This window comes from Rousettus aegyptiacus, unplaced genomic scaffold, assembly GCF_014176215.1.
Source record: "Rousettus aegyptiacus isolate mRouAeg1 unplaced genomic scaffold, mRouAeg1.p scaffold_m13_p_2, whole genome shotgun sequence".
NCBI lineage: Eukaryota > Metazoa > Chordata > Mammalia > Chiroptera > Pteropodidae > Rousettus > Rousettus aegyptiacus.
Window position 1 is genome coordinate 138,131,389 of NW_023416295.1, and position 21,910 is coordinate 138,153,298.

The following is a 21,910-nucleotide window of genomic DNA, read 5'->3' on the forward strand; positions in this document are numbered from 1 at the left end:
TCTCTTCCAAACATGCTGAATTGGTATTTACTTTTATTATCTTTATAAAACTCTTCTCCCACCCAATCACCATTAAGAACATTTAGAAATATTTTCTTGGAAAGTAAATGCACTGGCACTTTAAACTGGATATATATTTAGCTTTATCCCATTTGGCAATTAAAATTTTTTTCCTAAGTAAAACTTATCTTCCTGATACCATAAATATGAGCACAATAAATATTTACCCATATTTGCTGATTCCTAAGAACGCTTAAATATTTGAAGACCTAAGTATAGAGTAACATCCTGAGAAAGCATTTTTTATAGAAAGTCATAGACCAAATAATAAAAGTCTACATGGTAAGAATTTTGACAGCAAAGCTCTTCTTCTTTCTTGAATTTATGCTTCCAGAAAATATGAGGCAACAGATGTAAATTTTAAAGAGAGCATAGCCAGGCTTCTTTCAAAAATATCCGGTTAGGAGAAGATTTGCTTTGCTTTAAAGCAAGTCTCGATCAGGTCAATGCACTAGTCTGTGAGGTCTACTGCTGGCTAGTAGTGGAACAACATTTCAGTTTAGGTTAGTTTTTTCCATCTTTGATCTACATTTTGATCTACATGTTACTGATTTATGTAAGATGTGTTTATAGTCCTGATTTAATGAATATATACAAAAATGATATATTTCTCTGGAAATATCCATATCTATTTCCTCCTTGCTTCATAAAACCTCAATTTTGATTCTTTCCTAAACTATACTGCTTAAGATAGGTCTGCTTTGGACCCCATTCAGTAATGTTTATTACTAAAAATTATTAAAATGTATACTATATTTTTTATGTATTAGCATATGTGACTAAATAGGTCCCTTGGAGAGCATTATATCAAAGTTCCTGTGTTGAGGAACTGAAATTCAATCTAACACAGTCTTTGAATCCTCATTTTGTATAATTCAATTAAATATTTGCTTTAATCCAAAATTTAATATAGGGCTCCATATTTAGTCATTTAAACTAAAGCTATGAATATCTGTAGACTTGGTACAGACATTTTTTTTCATTTGCGTTCCAAGAGGGAATAAGTTACATAATTGACTTGCCCATTGCATGGAGCAGATCACAGCCTCTCCAGCTTTCCTACACCCTGCTGCTTAACCACAGGTCTCACCAGTGAAGACCACGTAGGTGGTTTTAGTATTTGCCTGTTTAGATTCCTCAGATTTTATTAAAGAATCCTGTGTTTTAATAGAACTTCCTTGATATTATTTGACTTTGGGAATCTGGGTCACAAGCAAGAAGCTATCTGGGCCTTTAAGAATCTTCCTAATCCATCTAATTGTTTTTAACACTAGGTGTTCATACCAACAGTTTGGATTAGTTGTTTCTAATCATGGCATTCTTCCTAAATTGTGAAAGATGAATGTTTCCTCAATATTTCATTTTATAAAGCCAAACTGTCTGCTTTGTTATAGATTTTAGAGTTTAGCAGCCTGGTTTAGTCTAAAATATTTTATCACATATACTTGTATATTCTTTTATTATCATCCTTTGTACCTCCCATTGAACATTCCATTTGTTCTTAACTCCACAATTTTTATCATCTCCTTTTTTTTCCTCAAAATTTCCACATCTTCCCAGAGCTAGCTTGTCAGTATCACCCTTTTGATGAAAACATTCCTAATTTATTAGTATACTAATCTTGTTCTGTTCTGCTTGATGAGTTTTGTTAGAGGCTTATCAATTTTATTTATCCTTTCAAGGAACCAGCTCTTAGTTTCATTAATCATTTCTATTGTTTTCCTATTTTATTTCAGTTCAGATCTTTATTGTTTACTTCTACTTCAGGTTTTGTTTGTTCCTCTTTTTATAGTTTAGCTGTAAATCTAGATTGTTTAACTTGGAATTTTTTCCTGGTTCTTGAGGTAGATCTTTATAGCTATTAATTTAACCTTTAACTGCTTTTGCTGCATCCCATAAATTGTTTTTATTTTGTCAAGATAGCTTTTGATTTCCTCTTGGATCCACTGATCGTTTAGATGCATTTTTTTTATTCTCCACATATTTTCCAGTTTTCTTCTTATAATTGATTTCTAGTTTTGTGCCACTATGGTTGGAAAATATGCTTGATATAATTTCGATTTTCTTGAGGATTGTTTTGTGGCCTGACATGAAGTCTGTCTTGTAAAACGTTCCTTATACACTTGAGGAAAACGTGTGACCTGTAGTTCTTGGATGAAATGCTCTATAAATGTCTATCAAGTCAAACTAGTCTAATGTTGCATTTAAGGCCATTATTTCCTTATTAATTTTCTGTCTGGATGATATATTGTGCTGAGTATTAAAGTCTCCAACCATTATACTATTACTGTTAATTTCTGTCTTAATGTCCATTAATATTTGCTTTATATACATAGGTGCTCCTTTGTTGGGTACACATTTATAACTGTTATATTCTCTTCTTGGATTATGTAATATCCTTGTCTCTCTCTACAGTCTTTGTTTTGAAGTCTATTTTGTCTGATATACATATTGCTACCCCAGTTTTCTATCTGCATGTTTTTCATCCCATGTCTTTAAATCTAAAGTCTCTTGTAAGCAGCATATAGATGGGTCACATTTTTTTTTTTTTTTAAATCCATTCTGCCACCCTGTCTTGATCAGAGCAATTTAGTCCATTGATGTTTAGAGCTAACTGATAGGTATGTGCTTATTGCCATGTTCACTGTTTTTGCTCTTTGCTGTTCCTTCTCGATCTTTGATTTGTTGGTGGTTTTAGAGTTTTGACTGGATTTCTTTCTCATTTTTTTGTGTATTTTTTTTTTTTATGTTTTGGTTTGTGGTTACCATGAGGTTCATATTTATCCATCTATAAGTCTATTTTAAGCTGACTCGCACATTCTCATCCAGTCAGCTAAAAACCATTTGATAGATTACTCAGAAAGATCATGCCTCGGTAATAGGGGGAAATTAGCCCTAACTCAGTGCTGCTCAGGTCCTGCCTAGTAAATATGGGAAATTTTCCTGAAAGGATAAAACTATCTCCAAGTAATGTAAGTGCATGTCAGAACCGAGCTCAAGAATATTTATGGATATAAAAAATTCAACACTCCACACACAAAAAAATGTTTAATCAAAGTATATTTACTCTCCCCTTCTTTGTTTTTAACGTCCTGTTTTATATCTGTTTTGTGTATACCCTGATTATTTCTTCAAGTTAGTTTTGCTACTATTGCTTTTTAACTTTCATATTAGCTTTTTAAGTGAACGATTCACTGTAATTATTGTGTATTTGCCTTTAAAAGTGAGATCCCCCCCCCCAATATTATTCCTAGTTATGGCCTTTAACATTTCTCATAAGGCCAGTTTAGTGGTTGTGAACTCCTTTAGTTTTTGCTTGTCTGGGACTCTACCTAGCCAATGCTAAATGATAACCTTGCTGGACGAAGTATTCTAGGTTGCAGATTCCTTTAATCCATTTTCTGTTTAGAAAAGAAAAAGTGCAGCTTGCTGCCAGGGTTAATTTTACATAAACACACTCTTTGATGCTGAAGCAAATCTGACTGGCTTTCAATGTGAAAATAAATACAAAAACTGTCCTTGGAGTTATTTCTAAACAACTTGTCTCTAATCCTAATGTAACAGAAATGTATACATAAATTGGATTCATCAAATGAATCTTCAGCCAATAACTGTTGGATAACGATGCAGGAATAATGCTACATTTTCTAGGATCCAACGCTTTGAGCAATCAAGAATTACTACATTTTGTAAATGGAAATACCAGTACTAAAAACAGAATACTATAAATAGAATGTCATTTGTTTCCAAAGACTATTGATATACTAGAATGATGCCAAAATAATAATAATAAAAGCGAGATATTTTGTGGCAAACTTTGGGGGTTAAGGTTAGGACTATAATTTGTGAGTTATCTCTCAGGGTAAATACTGCAACCACAAAGCACTGCTGGTAGCAAGTATTCTCGGGGAAAATGGGAAATGAGTTAAATCTCTCCTACCACTCCCTTCTGGCCTATAAAGTTGCTTCTAAGAAATCAGCTGATAACCTAATGCAGTTCCCTCATATGTGAATTGTTTTATACTTCTTGATACCTTTAAGATTGTCTCTTTAACCTTAACTTTTGCCATTTTAATTACAGTATGTTTTTGTGCAGGTCTCTTAGGGGTCGTCTTGTTTGGAATTATCTGTGCTTCCTAGATCTGGAAGATTTTCAGAGATAATTTCTTCAAATATGCACTCTGCCCCTTTGTGCTTCTCCTTCTGAATTACTATAATGTTAATCTTAGGGCACTTGATGTTATCCCAGAGATGCCTTATACTATAATTTTTAAGATTTTTTTATTTCATTTAGCTGTTATGATGGGGTGAATTCCACTATTCTTTCTTCCAGGTTGCTAATCTATTCTGTAGTCAGTTCCTTCCAATGTATTCTTCATTTCAGCTATTATATTCTCAAATCTGTTGAGCATTTTTATGACTATTTCTTTGAATTTTTTATCAGGCAAATTATCTCCATTTCATTAGGGTTTGTCTCTGGATTTTTTTCTTGTTTCTTCATTTGGGGCATTCTTTTGTCTCCCTATTTGTTTCTAGCAGTTGGATAGAACAGTTCTCTCTCAGTCTTGAAAGATGTCTGAGTAGACTGTTGAATAGTTTTAGCAGGTTGACTATAGTTGAGGCAGGTGTATACGTACTGGCTTCAAGGAGTGGGTTCACTTGATGTAGACAAGGCTGCTCAGTATCCTCTTGCTTTAAGTGTCCTTGATCAGAGGGAGGGCTAGAGCAAGACTGCTTTAGATGTTTGTGTCTCACCTGCTCCGGCCCTTCTCTGTCTGGGACAGGCCTGCATGCACAGCTGTACTTTACTAGTTCTGCTTCCTCTCCAAGCAGTACAGTTCCTTGTACACACAGCCACACCCCTCACTCTACCTAGGCAGCCCTTCCTGTGTGCCCTGTTGCTTCAGTTGTCTGCAGGCAGAGTGGCCCGGATGCTACTCTATCTCCACACTCTCTCCAGGAGGGGGAGTCCCACTTGTGTACACAGCAGCAGCACCACACTTTCTCTGGACAAGGTGGCCCTGCAGGCAGGTACCAGTACCACGATGTTTTGCTAGCTTCATACTCTCTCCAGGCAGGGGAATCCTGCTTGCATGCAGCCCAGTGGGTGTGCAAACCAGCACTCTATTGGACTGATCTGGGGATGGAAGGGCCCCTTGTATACACCCTCTGGCATCCTCCTGTTTCTGCTGGGTCTTCTAGGAGAGGTGGCTGGAAATGCGCTAAAGCACCTGGCAAGGTCAGCCAGACAACTTAGATGGAGCTCCTACCCACTATATTCAGGGAAATAGATACTCCTCACCAGTTCCTCCTGTCTGGGTTGTTCCCTTAGCTCCAGGAGAGCTCTTGGAGTTCTCCAACCTTCTCTGTGCAGCTCCTCTTTCCTGTACAGTAGCTGTTTAATGGGCTTATCTAATTATAGATATACATTCAGTGTATTCTTGTGAGCAGTTGAGCTCAGAGCCTACCTATGCTGCCATCTTGGACCTGCCTCATTACTTCCGTTCTGTGCAGTTTGTCAAGGCAGGAATTATTTTTCCTATTAGACAGATTAGGAAACTAAGGTCAAGAGAATTTAAGAAACTGCCCACAAATTTAGCCTGGGTTGCTTTGTGACCTTCAGACCCACGCTCTCTACAGGGCCATGGTGCCTTTCACTCACTAATACTCACTCATGCGTTCCAGATGACCTAGTATTATTTTCTAGTTATTTACCAAGTATCAGACATAAAAATATATAACCTTATAGTATTTAATGTGAACCAAACTAAAACTTAAAAAAAGGAGCCCTATATTTGTAAACGTAGATGTAATTTTTATTAAACAAAGAGAATTTGACTTATATAAGTCCAGCTCCTTAAGAGTAATAGGGCATCTGATAACTGACTCTAACTTAGTCACAGCCCTTTTAGATTTTTTCTTTTAAATAATTTATCTGTTTTCCTTCTATGATCTCACATCACCTTAATCCGCAGAGCAGATTCTTTTGGGTGGCCAATCCAGCAGCATTTCTTCTCTGTAGTCTTCCTTGAACCTTCCCGAGAAATGTGTCATATATTCCTGAAATGATTACATATAGGCATGTCTTTAATGTCTTTTCCATTCTATAATAATTCAATAAAACTGAGAAATATTATTCATTGCTTTAACTGCTGTGCTATTCAGCTTAAAGTCTGACTTTCAAATATGCCTTTAGGTTATCTAGTATAGCCCTTTATTTCAGATCTGCCACTGATGTATTCTATTACTAAACAAGACACCATTCATTCTATAGACCCTCTAATGTGTTAGGCACTGTATTCTAAGGAACCCAAAGACATATAGACTCTACCCTTGAAGAAACCATTTGCTACTGCATCAGAGATCAGGTCACCCTCTCAAGCATCTCATAATCATCTCCCCAAATTTCTTCCTGATTTGGGCTGTAAAACTTATAGAATTATAAACCTAAATCATAAACCTATATTGGAGCTGAGAAACCATTTTACTTAAATGATTATCCAGAAGTCACATAGCAAGACTTGAACCCAAAACTTCCAACTCTCAATCTAAAATCGTTTCTCCAGCCATTTATCCCATTAGTTTGTCACTGTCATCTTCCTTCCCCCAAAAATGGGTCAAGGACCCCATTATAGTTGTTCACCATCAAAAATGAAAGCAGAGGTTCTTAGTTTTAAATTGGGAATTAGATTATAAAGTAAAGGCAATCTCATAACTATGTACAGAATAAGCAAGTTACATAACTCATATCTCATCCATCTAGGTTCGCTGTATTGACACTTAGAAAACACAACCAGGGAGTATTTTTGTCTTTGTGGTTTTCCTGCACTGACATGCATAGTCTTACCATAAAACAAAATTCTCTAACATCAAAGAATTTACATTCTAGTAGAGGGAAATAAAATAAGCTTTATATTGGATTTCTGGTCAAGATGACAGAGTATGTAAACATGGTACTCACATTCTTCTATGGCCACATCAAAACTGAATTACAGAAAAACCATCATGGAGAACCACCTAAAGTCCTATAACTAAGAATATAAAGAAAAGCCACGCAATGACTAATAGGAGAGGTAGAAAAGTGAAATCGGCAGGTCCCACACCCACTGTGTGGTAATTCAGAATCAGGAGGAATACCTCAGCTGCAGAGGACACCCTCTGGCTCCCCAGCCCGACGCTCCAGTATGAAGAGGAGGAGCTGCCATAACATCTGGCTGTGATAACCAGTGGGGTTGCGTCTGAGACAAAAAGCTGCTGTAGGCATTCCTCTTTAGAGGCCTGTACAAAGACTTACTCAGGGCAAACACAGCTCAAAAGTTCCAGGGACACAGAGTGTGGAATTAAATTTACTAGTTTTAGGGCAGGGGTCATGACAGCTCTCTCCAGAGAAACGTGACACTGTTCCTTGGCTGTGCCCTCCCTCTACTCACTCAGCCGATAGGTACATGTGATCTCCAAATCTGAGCTCTCCATTAACCTGGCTAACACTTTCCTCCCCACCCTAGTGATTCCAAGACACCACCCAATGCTTGCACCTTTTCTATAGATTTTCACAAAAGGGGCCTGCCTCAGCTCATGCTGCACACTTTCCTAAAATGTCTTAAAGATCCACGAACCCAAAGCAAGTAGCAGCAGCCTCAGTGTGCCCCGTACCTCTTGCTAAATGGTCTCAAGCTCAGCAGGAGTGGAAACCAGTCTCAGCTTGCACTGTAACTCTGATAGGTGACCCCAAGCTTGCTGTAGTGGTGGCCAGTCTTAGCTTGAAACATAGCTTCAACTAAGAAGCCAAAAGTCCATTACAAGTACCATCTGGCTTCAGCTCACATTGTGGTGTGCGCATCAAAGTGCTCCAAACCTAGAACTAGTGGCTGCCAGCCTCAATGTTCAACATAGCCTCTCCCAAATTCCTTCAAGCTCAGCACAAGCAACAACCAATGGCAAATCACTTTGTAACTCCTACCAAGTGGCCTAAGACAGGCACAATCAAATACAATCCAAAAACTGCTGGGAACCATTTGGACATGTAGAATACAATTTTCTACTTTGGCTAGAGTTAAGTCTCATCTTCTTTTAATCTTCAAATGAGTTGGAATGATACTTGAATATTATTAAAGTTTGCTATGATTTTAAAACTTTATAAAATAATGGATTTTACCTTTAAGTACTAGTAAGTTGCATTTTTTTCCTCTCATTTATATTGCTAGGGACAAAATCAAACACATGATTTTAACTGCCTAAAATAAAAATCTGAATATTACTACCATATGAAATAGGTATTTAACGTTATATAGACCAAATCACTCAAGTGCAACAGACTGTTCCAGAGAGCTGAGCTCCTCCCAAGAGGATCCAGGAGCAGTAACACCTGGTGGGTAGCTTCAGAGCACCACCCAACCAGCTTCACAAATGACACACCTCAGGAGCAAACTCAGCTAGAATCAGAGCCCCGCAAAAAACAACTTCTGCTTTGTGGGGTCACAACCTGCACAACAGTTCATCTGTTATAGTCATGGCCAGAGAGTCAGCCTGAGAGTCTCTCCTACCCACTGACATGCCAACAGCAGTCAAGGCTTACTACAGCAGGAGGGGACACCCCTGGATGTCCCAGCTCTGGTTACCAGGGAGACTGCACCACTGGGTCTCACAGGACACCCACTACATACGGCCAAGACTGGGAAATGTAGCAGATCTAGCTAATACATAAACAAACGAACAGTGACCAAAATGAGGAGGGGGAAAAAACATGACCCAAATGAAAGAATAGAACAAAACTCCAGAAAAAAGAACTAAATGAAATGGAGATAGCAATCTACCAGAATTAAAAAGACTGGTTATGGGGATGCCCAATAAACACTGGGGAAGAATAGGTGAACTCAGAACTTCAAAAGATAGTAAACATAAGAACCAATCAGAAAAGAAGTGTACAGTAATTGAAATAAAGATACCTCAGAGGTAATCCACATCACATTAGATGAAGCTGAGGATCAAATCAGAGATCTGGAAGACAAGGCAGCAGAAAACAATCCGTCAGTACAGCAAAAATTTTAAAAATGAGGTTAGTTTAAGGGACCTCTGGAAGAACATCAAGTGTACCCACATTTGCATCAGAGAGTGCCAGAAGGGAAACAGAGCAAAGGATTAAAAACTTATTTGAAGAAATAGTGACTGAAAATTTCTCTAACCTGGGGAAGGAAACAGATATACAAATCCAGGAAGGGAAGAGGGTCCCACACAAATAAATTTAACCTGTACTCAGAAAAATATAAGACAGTGAAGAATCGAAGATACAAATAAATGGAAGGCTATACATGCTCATGGATAGGAAGAGTTAAACATTAATAAAATGTCCATACTACGCAAAGCAATATACAGACTTAATTAAATCTGTATCAAAATACAATGGCAGTTTTCACAGAACTAAAACAAATCCTAAAATATATATATAACCACAGAGAACTAGCCAGTGCAATCTTGAGAAGTTGGAGGGATCATGCTTCCTGATATTAAACTATACTACAAGACTGTAGTAATCAAAACAGCATGGTACTGGATGGCATAAAAATAAACACATAGATCCATGGAACATAACAGATAACCCAAAAATAAATCCATACCTTCATAGTCAATTAATCTATGACAAAAGAAGCAAAAATATGCAGTGGGATAAAGACAGTCTCTTCAATAAATAGATGCAAAAACAAAGAGATTGGATCACTTTCTTACACTATATATACAAGAATAAACTAAAAATGGATTAAAGTCTTAAATGTAAGACCCAAAACCATAAAACTGGAAGAAAACATTGGCAGTAAACTCTCTGATATCAATCGCTCTTAGTAATATTTACTTGGATATGTTTCCTCAGGCAAGGGAAAGAAAAGAAATAAATGGGACAACACTGAAACAGTTCTGGCACAACAAAGGAAACCATAGACAAAACAAAAATACAACCCACCAAACGGGAGAAGATACATCCCATAGGCATTAACATCCAAAATATGTAAGGAATTCATACACTTTAACACCAAAAATAAAAACAAACGATCCCGTTAAAAAATGGCCATAGGACCTAAACAGACATTTCTCCAAAGAGGATATACAGATGGCCAATAGACATGAGAAGATGTTCAACATCATTATTTATCAGGAAAATGCAAATAAAAACCACAAAGAAATATCAACTGACGCCCGTCAGAATGGCTGTCATCAATCCACAAACAAAAAAAAATGGGAAATCTATGCACTGTTGATGGGAACGTAAATTGGTACAGCTACTGTGGAAAATAGTATAGAAGTTCCACATAAAATTAAAAATAGAACTACTATATGACCCAACAATTCCACTTCTATTTAAAGAAATCCAAAACACTTCATTCCAAAAGATAATATGCATCCCTATGTTCACTGCAGCATTATTTACAACAGTCAAGATATAGAAACAACCTAAATGTACATTGACAAATGAATGGATAAAGAAGATGTGATACATATATACAATATATGTATATTACCTGGCTGTGAATAAGAATGTAATCTTACCACTTGTGATAACTTGGATAGTCAGAGAAAGACAAACACACTTATATGTGCAATCTAAAAGACGAACAAAACAAACAGATACAAAGAACAAATTGATAGTTGCCAGATGGAAAGGGGTTTGCAAGGATGGGTGAACAAGATGAAAGATATCAAGAAGTAAAAATTTCCAGTTATAGTCACAGAGATGTAAAGTGCAGCATAGGGAATACTGTAATAACTATGTATTATGCCAGGTGGATACCATTTTATCAAAGAGATCACTTTGTAAATTATATAAATTTCTAACCATCATGCTGTATACCTGAAACTAACATAAAATACTATCAACGGTAATTGAAAAATAAAAACAGTCGTGGTGATGTAAAGTACAGCAAAGGGAATATAGTCAATAACACTGTAATAACTGTATGGTATCAGATGCCACTAGACTTATCAGGGTGATCACTTTGTAAGTTATATAATGTCTAATCACTGCATTGCACACCTAAAACCAATATAATTGTTTTTTATTATTGTATATTATATATTTGTATATAGTATTATATGTCAGCTGCAAGTAAAATATTTTTAAAAGTTTCAATTACACCAGAAACAAAAATTAAAAAAAAAAAAAGATAAGCTTCAAAATATGTCAGATGGTGATAAGTACTATGGACCCACAAAATGGACTAACTGCAGGGGTCTAAGAGAAGGAAAAAAGGAGACTAGTTAGGAGACTCTTGCAATAGTGCAGAAGAGGCAGGATGGCTCTTAAACCAGAGATTATCAGTGGAATGATAAGAAGTGTCATCTTTGGATTATGTTTGAAAGTAGATTGAACAGAATTTTCCACCAGCTTGGATATTGGATAGGAGTGTAAGAGAAAAGAAGCAGCCATCTCCCAGACTTTGAGCATGAGAGACTAGAAGGACAGAATTGCCATGTGCTCCAAAGAGTCATGGAATTAACAATGTCATCATTTTATGTGGTTGGGGAAATACAAGATAAATGAGAAAAAAGTATCTCCCTCAAAGTACCACTGGTCTAGCAGACAAGAAAGACAAATACATACACACATAATTAGAATACTTATTGGTTATTATTATAGAGGGTCTCAACAAAGTGCTCTGAAAGCACACAGGAAATAACAATTATTTCTAGCCAGGGAAATGAGGAAAGACTTAAAAGCAGAAGTTATATATGAGCCTGATCTGTCATTCCTGAGTTTGGCATTATATGATCTGCATTTAGAAAGATATATATTCACAGGGTTAGAACAATCAGAGTAAATCAGACTGGCAGTAATTTTTGTTTCCATTTCAGACCATAGTTATGCATGACTGACCAGAAAGAATAGTCAAAATCAAGTATTCTTTCCAACCTGACCTATACATATATGTATATGTGTATACATATATAGCAGGTCCTCAAATAATATAGTTTCATTCAACACTGCTTTATTATAATATTGATGAAATGCCATGGCAACTTCACTCTTATTTATATCAGTTAGCCTATGGTAAAATTGGTTTCATTATACAGTTAACCCTTGAACGCAATTTGGACTGTGTACTTCTATTTATACGTGGATTTTTTTCAATAAATATGTACAATACTGTATTTTCTCTTAAAAATTTCTTTGTTTTTTTCTCTAGCTTATTGTAATACTACAGTATATAATACATATAGCATACAAAATATATGTTAATCAAATGTATATGTATAAACAGTAAAGCTTTCCATCAATACTAGGCCATTAATAATTTTGGGAGGATCAAAATTGTATGTGGATTTTCAACTGCACAGGCAGTCAGAGCCCTAACCTCCGCATTGTTCAAGGGTCAACTGTAGGTCGTTTTGTCACAGTTCTAATAACCTATTGATGACATGGTGAGGACTTACTATATATTATTTTCCATTGCAGGAGCTTTCTTCCTCTATGCTGGATTTGCTGCTGTGGGACTCCTTTTCGTCTATGGCTGCCTTCCTGAGACCAAAGGGAAAAAATTAGAAGAAATTGAATCACTCTTTGACAACAGGCTATGTACATGTGGGGCTTCAGATTCTGATGAAGGGAGATATATTGAATATATACGGGTGAAGGGAAGTAACTATCATCTTTCTGACAACGATGCTTCTGATGTGGAATAATTTTCAACTGCTGATATATCTGGTTATTTAAACAAACTTGTGGGGCAAGAGCAGCAATTGGTGACCTCACTGCCCTGCTTCTAATCTCGTTCTTTCCACAGTCTAGTTTTGAATAGCTTCATATTCTAGAATATTTGATTAGGAGGAAGATACAACCAAGATGACTTTTTGTTTTGTATAAGCAAAAATGTACAAAAATATTTACAGAGATTTTAAATAATTATTGAACAAATGTGTGTAATTCCTTCCTGAAATAATCTAAAATGAATATTGTATCCAGTGACTTCAGTGCTATCCTTTTTTTCTGAAAACCATATGTAATTATTAGTGGCAACTGAGTCAGTGCTAATCTAGCTGAATCATATATGTATGATATACTTATAATGCAAGATTCTGGAAAATATTCCAAAGGTGTTTTCTGTCAAAACATGGCCTATTTGCACTAAATTTTTCTAAGGAGAAGTATCTTATCTGTGATCAGCTATTAGAAAGTAAATTCCATTAAGCTTTCACCAACAAATTCAAAAGTGCCTCCTACAAGGGCACAGCTGTCCTTATCTCCTTTGGATTCCACATTTTGGTTTCTCTCTCCAATTCAGATCTTGCGAGCTCTTCAGATACTGACTGAACAGGATCTTTTGAACATTATGAAAAGCAGGTCTTTTAAGGTATATTTTCATACGTATTTTTTTGGATCAGTGATAAGTGTACATTTACACAGATAAGCTAGCAAGTTTTGATAAGTATATTTTATTGCTAGAAAGTCAGAAAGAAAAGATTTTTATGGATCTCTAATTAAGTTAGTCAAATAGTACTAGATCTTCAACTGCATTTCAGGGTCAGTCTTTGTTCTTACTCAAATCACCTGATGATATTCACCATGCCTTCGCTCATCAACTCTGGAGTCCTACTATTCGTGCCTTCATTTGTGTTATATAAATAGCTGCTACCAGACTATTTTCCCCTTCTTCTATTCAAATAACTTCTGAAATGAAGAAGAAAATCACTGACAAATAATCCTATTAGTAATATTTGTTAAATAGTGGGACTTATTTTTAATTTATTTTAACTTTTTATTAACTCTTCCTATGGGAATTGATATTTTTTTTAACTTAATTGTACTTGTCCTTTTTTACTATAAGGGCATAAACTTGTTTTTATTTTGCATACCTCTTCTCATTTTCCTTGATAATTCACCCTCCTCCACCCTAACCCTCCAAAAATACACAAATTTGTCTATGGGTGGTTTTTTTTTTTTTTTTTTTTTTTTTTTTTTTACCTCATGCTTGGCTTGGATTTTCCTTCTTGTCTAAAAATTGGGATTTTCTATTGGAACAAATTAATGATTCTAATATAGCACGTCTTTAAGAAATGTTGACTTACTACATTTCTACAATGTCTTTTCGAAGTGTTCATTGGTTTTTATGTTTACTCATCAATGAACTCTTAATTTTTGCTCTTATATTAAGAACTATATAGTATGTACAAATTTACTTACAAAATTGCTTGCTAGTTCCAGTGAAAATATTAATGACTCTTCTGTGGCCAGTTAGAAATGCATAAGTTGAATGCATTTTAACATGGCTCTAAACATTTAGTAAGGTACTCTTTTGAAATGAAAAGGTGGCTATCTCTAAATTCTATATGTTTCTACCAGCCTCCGAGATTTTTTCCCCTCTAAGTCTAGCTTGTTCCTATCTAATGTCAAAGCTAAAAATGTAGCCAAGAGGTTCATTCTCTAAGCCACCAGGGATAAGTGTTTCATCAGTCTCTCATACTGGCCTAAAAAATTTTCTGCCTTTGATCATTGTATACAATAAAAAAAAGTTAGAGTTTTTTTCCTTGAATTAGGTGCTTTGGCAATTATTTCTAAGGAGATATTAATATTAATTTGTCCCATAAAACATAATTTCATAGAGAAAATTTTTCTATTGCTATTTCTCATCCCATAAGACATTTCTTATCTGTGTAATATTTCACACATATAAAGTGGAAAATGAGCTGTTGTGTATTAAAATGAGATTATGATGGGGAGAAAAAGTATTTAGACCAATAAAGTACTATCTTTAAAAATATTTGATTTATCCAAATAATTGCCTCAACCCTTGTCTTTATTATATACATAGCCTTAACTCAGCTGGGCTGAATGCACAGTAATTTTATTAAAGGAGCAACTTGACTTTGTAAAGCAGAACAAGGCCTATTCTCCCTGACATAAGCAAAGAGTGTTTTAAACTTTATATCCATAAAGGCACATAACAGGGAAAATTACCCACAGTTCAACTCCTCTATTCTCCACAACCCCCTCTTTAAAGGACTATTTGTTATTTATTATAGTGATACAGATAATATTGCATATATTTGAAGTTCAGAACAGAGGCACAGTGTAAGAATTATTTATAATTTTTAAAAAATAAGTACTTGAAAAGGAACCTTATACAGATAGAGTATTATTTTTAGATTCGCTGAACATTTATAGTATATTAAAAATTTAATGTTTGAATTTTGCAGGTATTTTATATTATGCACCTTTTAAGTTCTCAATGTCTTTGGCTACCACTATGAACTTGAAAACATTCCATTTGAAATATCATCAAATATACATATATATGGTATGGTTTGACCTACCATGTTAAAATGCATTAAGCATCATTTTTAAATTGACATTATAGGTTTGATTCTAAACATGCTGTAAATCAATAGAGGTATACTGTGTTTTAGGAAAATATAGTGAAGAAAGCTGTAACCTCTATTGAAGCTTAGCTAGTTGGCTGATGAGATCTGCACTGGACTTAAGAGAATGCAACACTGCATCTGAACATTAGATCTGAATATGATGTCAGACAAGTTTTAAAGATTTGGTACTAATAGTTTTCTTCAACGTAAACATTCTTAATAATTTTGATTGTTGCACCTTAGTCAATAATTACCCAACACATGATTTTTAATGTAAATGTAAAAGATCCAAATTAAAACTAGATTTAAAAGGTAATATTCTGGTTGAAATTTTGTTCCAATCATATGCTATGTGCTTTTCCATTATTTTACCACTGAACCAGATTTTAGTATATTAATCTAAATATTATTTTTTAATTTATTCACTTTAAAATCGGAAATCCATTAAAGCAAAGAATTCAGAAATTGTTCATTGTAATTTCAAAATCAGTTATCCAGAGGAAGAATGAACAAGAAATATGTAAACTGACAACTCTTTTTCTTTTTCATCAGAAAGTAACAATGAAATGCATTATATATAATCTACAGATCCTGAAAAAGGATATTCTAGGAAATACTATCCATATGTTATCTAAGAAAATCTCACAATGTAGGCAATATATAGTTTATAAATACTGTGATACAGTCAGGAAACTTAGGAGGATTGTTTTTGATTTAATTTCATCGGCACACTAATAAGAACAATAAAAATTAACGAGATATTTTGTTATAATCAGATTTAACATTCTCCTACTTATAAAATCTCAAATTATACTGAGCACCTAACAACTGACATTTACACAATTGTTGTGACAAGCTGTCAATTACCAAATTCAGACCTTTTCACTAACAACAAATAAAAAAATGACCCACGAGGCCAGGAACGGATAATTTATAATATGTACTTTATACCAAAATGTGTTAACTTGTGGATAAAATTTATAGCTCATGTGTAACTGCTGCCTATAAAAAGACTCAGAATTGTTCTCTGGATTAATATTAATGTCCTGTTTTCTATCGCTTTCCATTAATTTTCTTAGCTTCATGTATAGTAATGTTAAGCTCATTGATGAAGTGATTCAGGTTGTAGCACCGTATCAACTGTCAGTATATTCAGTTCTGGGTGAGCAATATTGCTGCAATTTTCTAGAAATAGCAATCATTTAAAAATGCCAAACAGCTAACTGCTACCAACTCTCTTGTATGTTGTCTCTTACAGAAGGAAATTTGTGTGTTGATAGTCATCAGAGAGATCTTTCGTAAGGGTGTTAATGATGCTTAGAAGTACATGAAAGAACTGTATTCTCATAATTTGCTTGTGAGTGTAAAACAATAATAATTCCTATAAATCTTTATATAAAATCGTTATATAAAACTTGAGTGACTTGGTCTATAAAATGTTAAATGCATACCTTCATTTAGTAATAATATTCAGATTTTTATTTTAGGCAGTTAAATTCATGTTTGTTTGTTTGTTTTGGTCATAGCAATATAAATGAGAAAAAGAAATGCTGATTATAAGTACTTAAAGGTAAAAACAAATATTTTATAAAGATTTAAAATTTTAGCAAATTTTAATAATACTCAAATATCATGTCATCTCATGTGAAAGTTAAAAAAAAGATGAGACTTAACTCTAGCCAAAGTAGAAAATATATATTCTACATGTCCATATGGTTCCTAGCAGCTTTTGGACTATATCTCACTCAATATATTATAGTATCTTTTATTTATAATAAATGTTCAAATTTCTAATTAGTTCTAATGTACACCTAGATTAAATCAAAAGTTTTATGCTTTTAAAATGTTTTCAAAATGTATATTTTAATTTGAGTGCATGGCATATAGTGTTTAATATTCACGTCTTAGCAAATCCAATATGTTCCTACATGTGACAGATAGGATATCTCTTCAAAATTATGAATATGTATCACTTGCTTCAGTCATTCTAGCCTATATCTATATCAAAAGTATTGTATATTTTATGGAGATTTAGTGATGTATATGTAAATGTTTTTAAGTTATTTTATTGAAGTTCAATCTTTACATAAAATTAAAATCTTTTTTTAAAAAAAAAGTGTCCGTGCCAGAATTGTAAATGAAAATAAATAAAAGTTAAGACAATTCATGACTCATTTATCTCCCCTGCACTTTTGTATTTTCTCTTCCACAGATTTTAGGCACTAGGCTACATAGTAAAATCATCTATATATTTATGCAGTCTTATTCATTTTAATGATATTTTACTTATTTTGATCATGGGTAAACTCAACTATCTTTTAAAACTATTTTATAATACCTAAAAGTTGTTCTAAGGAATTATTCTAAGCAATAAATATAAAACTGAAATGAAGTACTTATGAACCCTTGAGATATTATTTCTGGTTGTTTTTCAGAACCAGATGTTGAAATCAACCACTATGTTGGGCTGACAAAAATTATTTTTGGTTGTTGCTTTGTAAATGAGAATACTTGCTGTATGATTAGCTAACAGTCCTTTTGGAACTCGGTTGCTCTCCACTGCCATTCGGCCACAACGTAGCTTTTATTAGTAAGCACCATATTATTGTTTGATCTGGGCAGTCACCAGACTTACCTCCACAGTAAAGGTGTGCCATCCTGAGCTGAGCCCAACTATAGAAACAGTCCAAGGAGATCCTCTTAAGACACTACCCACTGTCATTCAAAAGCTTACAGTGGAGTTGCATTTTAACCAAGGATTCTGATGTCAGCAGGTAAGGCAAAAATCCTACATGAAAATGACCATAAATTATGCATAAAGTGTCCACTCACCTGGACAACTGAATTGTGTAGTATCAGTGGTCAGAAAAGTCCTCATTTAATTGTCCAATCCTGTGGGGTAAAGATCATCCTTTTATGAATATAAAAACAAGTTGAGAACATTTTGGTAACTTACCTAAGATAGCACACTAGGAAGAGGTACAAGATCTCTCTACAGCGACTACTTCAATAGTCTTCCTCTTGGTCCTCATTTGGAATGTCGTCTTCTTGCCAGATCCAGGCAGAAAGATTTAAAAACAGACATTATGGAATTCCCAAATTATAACTTAAAAGAGTATGCAAAAAAAGAATCAGATACTTAAATTTTAACCCAGACTTAAGGACAAATCCTGAAAACTTTTGATTTGGGGTTTCTTTTCCAAATATAAAGCAGTATATACTGCACTGTTCAGGAGGTCAGAGTGAAGGTGTATTATCTAGGTTTGAATCCCGGCTTTTCCACTTGCTACCTGGTAACCTAAATTACAGAGTTAACTCTTTGCTTCACTTTCTTGTCTATAAAATGAAATGCTGTTACTATCTACTTCACATATGTGTTGTGGGGGTTAGGGTATATCAGTTAATCATATAAAGCACACAGAGCAATGACATGAAGTGCTGTATGACTCTGGCTGTTCTTAGTATCATCATCCACATGCTCCCCCAGATGCTGCTAAGGTCAAGATGTCCAAAGCACAGCAATATGCTTATAAATTCCGTTCTTGGGAATAAGTACTAGGAGGAGGAAGGAACACATGTGCTTCTTTGACATATGTCATACAGGCTATGTGACTATAGCAGCCAGGCTCCCTTATGACTATAATGGTCTAAACTGACCTGGTTGAGGTCTCTCTTCCTTTCTCCACCTCTTTTCCATGAACATTCTCCTGAAAGGCACAGTTGATGAGACACCTTCTCCTATTCTCCAGATTAACAGCATTTAATATATATCTATGTGTTCTCTTACTCAAGAAACAAAAATAATTTTAGAAAATCTCATCGTTTAAATTCCATTCAGCATTTAAAAAATAATTTTTGAAATCCTATCCAAATGAAAACTAACATTAACCCTTTACTAAATTAAATGGTTATACTGAAATTAAGCTAATACTACAGATGCTATGAATTCAATATGAAACATCAATTACACTTACAAAAAGTAATTTCAGATGACCAACATGCAGAGTAAGTTAATTTTTTACATAAAAGAAAATATTGGCATGCTTTACTTTTAGCAAATGGATACTAAACTCACAAAACAGATTTGTTAGAATAGGGGTTCTCAAAGTGTGATACTCTGACTAGCAGCACTGGCATCACCTATGTTTTTTGCAAATGCAAATCTGTGGGCTTCCCCTGACCGACTAAGAATCCCTGCAGATGTGGCCCAGAAAACTTTTTTAAAAATGAGTGACAAGTAACATTCTGTAAATGAAGGCATATAAGATGTTGATTAGATATTTATATACTGCAATATGATTACCGCCAAAGCATTAGGTAACACCTCTATCACATCACATAATTATCATTTTTTTTGTGGTAAGAAAGAACAGTTAAGATCTAGTCCTCTGGCAACTCTGAAGTGTATAATACAGTACTGTTACCTATAACTATGCTATGCATTAGCGCTCCAGTACTTACTTGTCTACTGGTTCCAATTTGGTACCCTTGAGCAACATATCCACAATTCCCCTAACCCCGGCCTCTGGTGACTACCATTCCATTCTTTGTTTTTTCACCAGTTCAGTTTTTTTAGATCAGAAAACTATTTTAACAAATTCCCCAGGTAATTCTTAAGCATATGATAGTGTGGGAACCACTGCATTAGAATTCTGAAAGCACTTTAAAAAGGAAATCAGCATCATGTTTTTTCAAAAGGTGACCTCGTCTAGTGAATAATAAACTGAGTAGATTTATATGCAAGTTACTTAGAAATTCATACAGCTAAGCCATTTCCACCTCAGGGGCTTTGCACGTGGTAGTCCCTCTGCCCTGATAGCTTGTGGCCCTGTTCTCTGTGTGTCTAGTTCTCTCTTGTCATTCCAGTCGCAGCTCAAAATTCATCTCCTGAATTGACTACACAACGTAATTGCACCCTTCCTTCCCAAAACGTTATCTTGTAAACCTTATTTTCTTCCTCATATTTATCACTACTTGAAAATTATTTTTCTTATTTCTTATCTGTTTCTACCATTAGAATATACACTGCATGAGAGTAGGGAACTTGTATTATTTGCTACTGACTCTAGCACCTCATATGGTGCCTAGCATATAGTTTCCTCAAAAAAAAAAATTTTTTTTTTAAGAGTAAATGGATGCTTGCATCACAGGCACTCATGCAGCCCACAAAGAAGAAATGGAAGTTCTTCCTGGGCTGGAAAAAAATGGTTAAACTGACACCATGGCACCAGGTCAATATCAACAAGCATGCTTTGTAAAAAACCTCTGTATAGCAAAGCTGTTTTAATTAAACAGCAAATCCCCTACAGTATATGAATCCATGTGTATTCACATAAAAAAAAATTGGATGACAAATCTGGTTTGTTTCTTCTGAATCCTATTAAAAGGGGGAAAAATCTAGTAAGAAAAATCATTAATTATTAGGATAGCAAGTAAAATTTACATGTCTTATAATAAATTATTCTATTTCTATATCTTCGTAGAGTAACAACTCACTTTTTATGCCAGGTACTTTATAAACTAAGTCCTCATTTAAGGTCAATATAGGTCCTGTGAATTAAGCAAAATGGTATATAACAAAACCAGTTTTACACAGGCTAACTGATATAACTAAGAGTTAAGTTCCTATTACATCTATCTCATCAACATTATAATGAAATGACATTAAATGATATTATTCAAGAACCTGCTGTATTTATCATTTCATTCTATCACAAAAACCCTATATCGAAAGTACTACTGTAACCCTTATTTTATGGATGAGGAAATATTTGAGTCACAAGTAGTAACTGATTAAGTAGCACAGTTTGTAGAGTATGAACTCAGACCCAAGTCAGTTTGTGCCAAAGTCATTTTCAACCACAACCCTTCCTTTATTCTTTTTTCTAATGAGCTTTATTGTACAGCCTGAAAATGGTTGTACTATTTTCTTCCTGCAGGGTCACTGGTTATGGATTTAAGAATATTTAACTATTGGATAAAAATGACAGTACAATTTAGAGGAAAAAAATGAAAGGATTGGGATTTAAAGTCTAAAATGATCAGTAATTTCTAAAAATATACCCAAACTTACATTTATGAATAACCCACAGGACCTTAATAAACTTCCTTACTCTGAAGTCTGCTCTGAGTGAAATATAGCTATTCTTGCTTTCTTTTGATTAGTGTTAATAAACATTTCTCCATCCTTTTACTTTCAACCTGTGTCTTTACATTTAAAGTGGGTTTCTTGAAGACAACATATAGCTGAGTCTTGTTTTTTGATCCACTGTGACAATCTGTATTTTAACTGGTGTATCTAAACAATTGACATTTAAAGTGATAATATCTATCGTATTTGTTGTTTTCTGTTTGTTGCCTCTGTTCTTTGTTCCTATTTTTATTTTCCACTTTTTCTGCCTTTTCCATTCCTCTCAGCATATCGAATACACTTTTTACACTTTTAGTGACTGCCCTCGAGTTTGCAATATACATGTACGACTAATACAAATCCACTTTCCAATAT

General features: G+C 34.5%; 1 protein-coding gene across 1 annotated transcript in view; it reads left to right on the plus strand.

The window, feature by feature from the left end:
• SLC2A13 (solute carrier family 2 member 13) overlaps nt 1–13,004 on the plus strand; it is a 286,045-nt gene extending 273,041 nt beyond the window's left edge. The window contains exon 10 of the mRNA XM_016151690.2: nt 12,503–13,004. Coding sequence (XP_016007176.1) covers nt 12,503–12,729 — 227 coding nt within the window. The 3' untranslated portion in view covers nt 12,730–13,004. The remainder of the gene's footprint in view (nt 1–12,502) is intronic.
• Nucleotides 13,005–21,910: the final 8,906 nt, after the last annotated feature.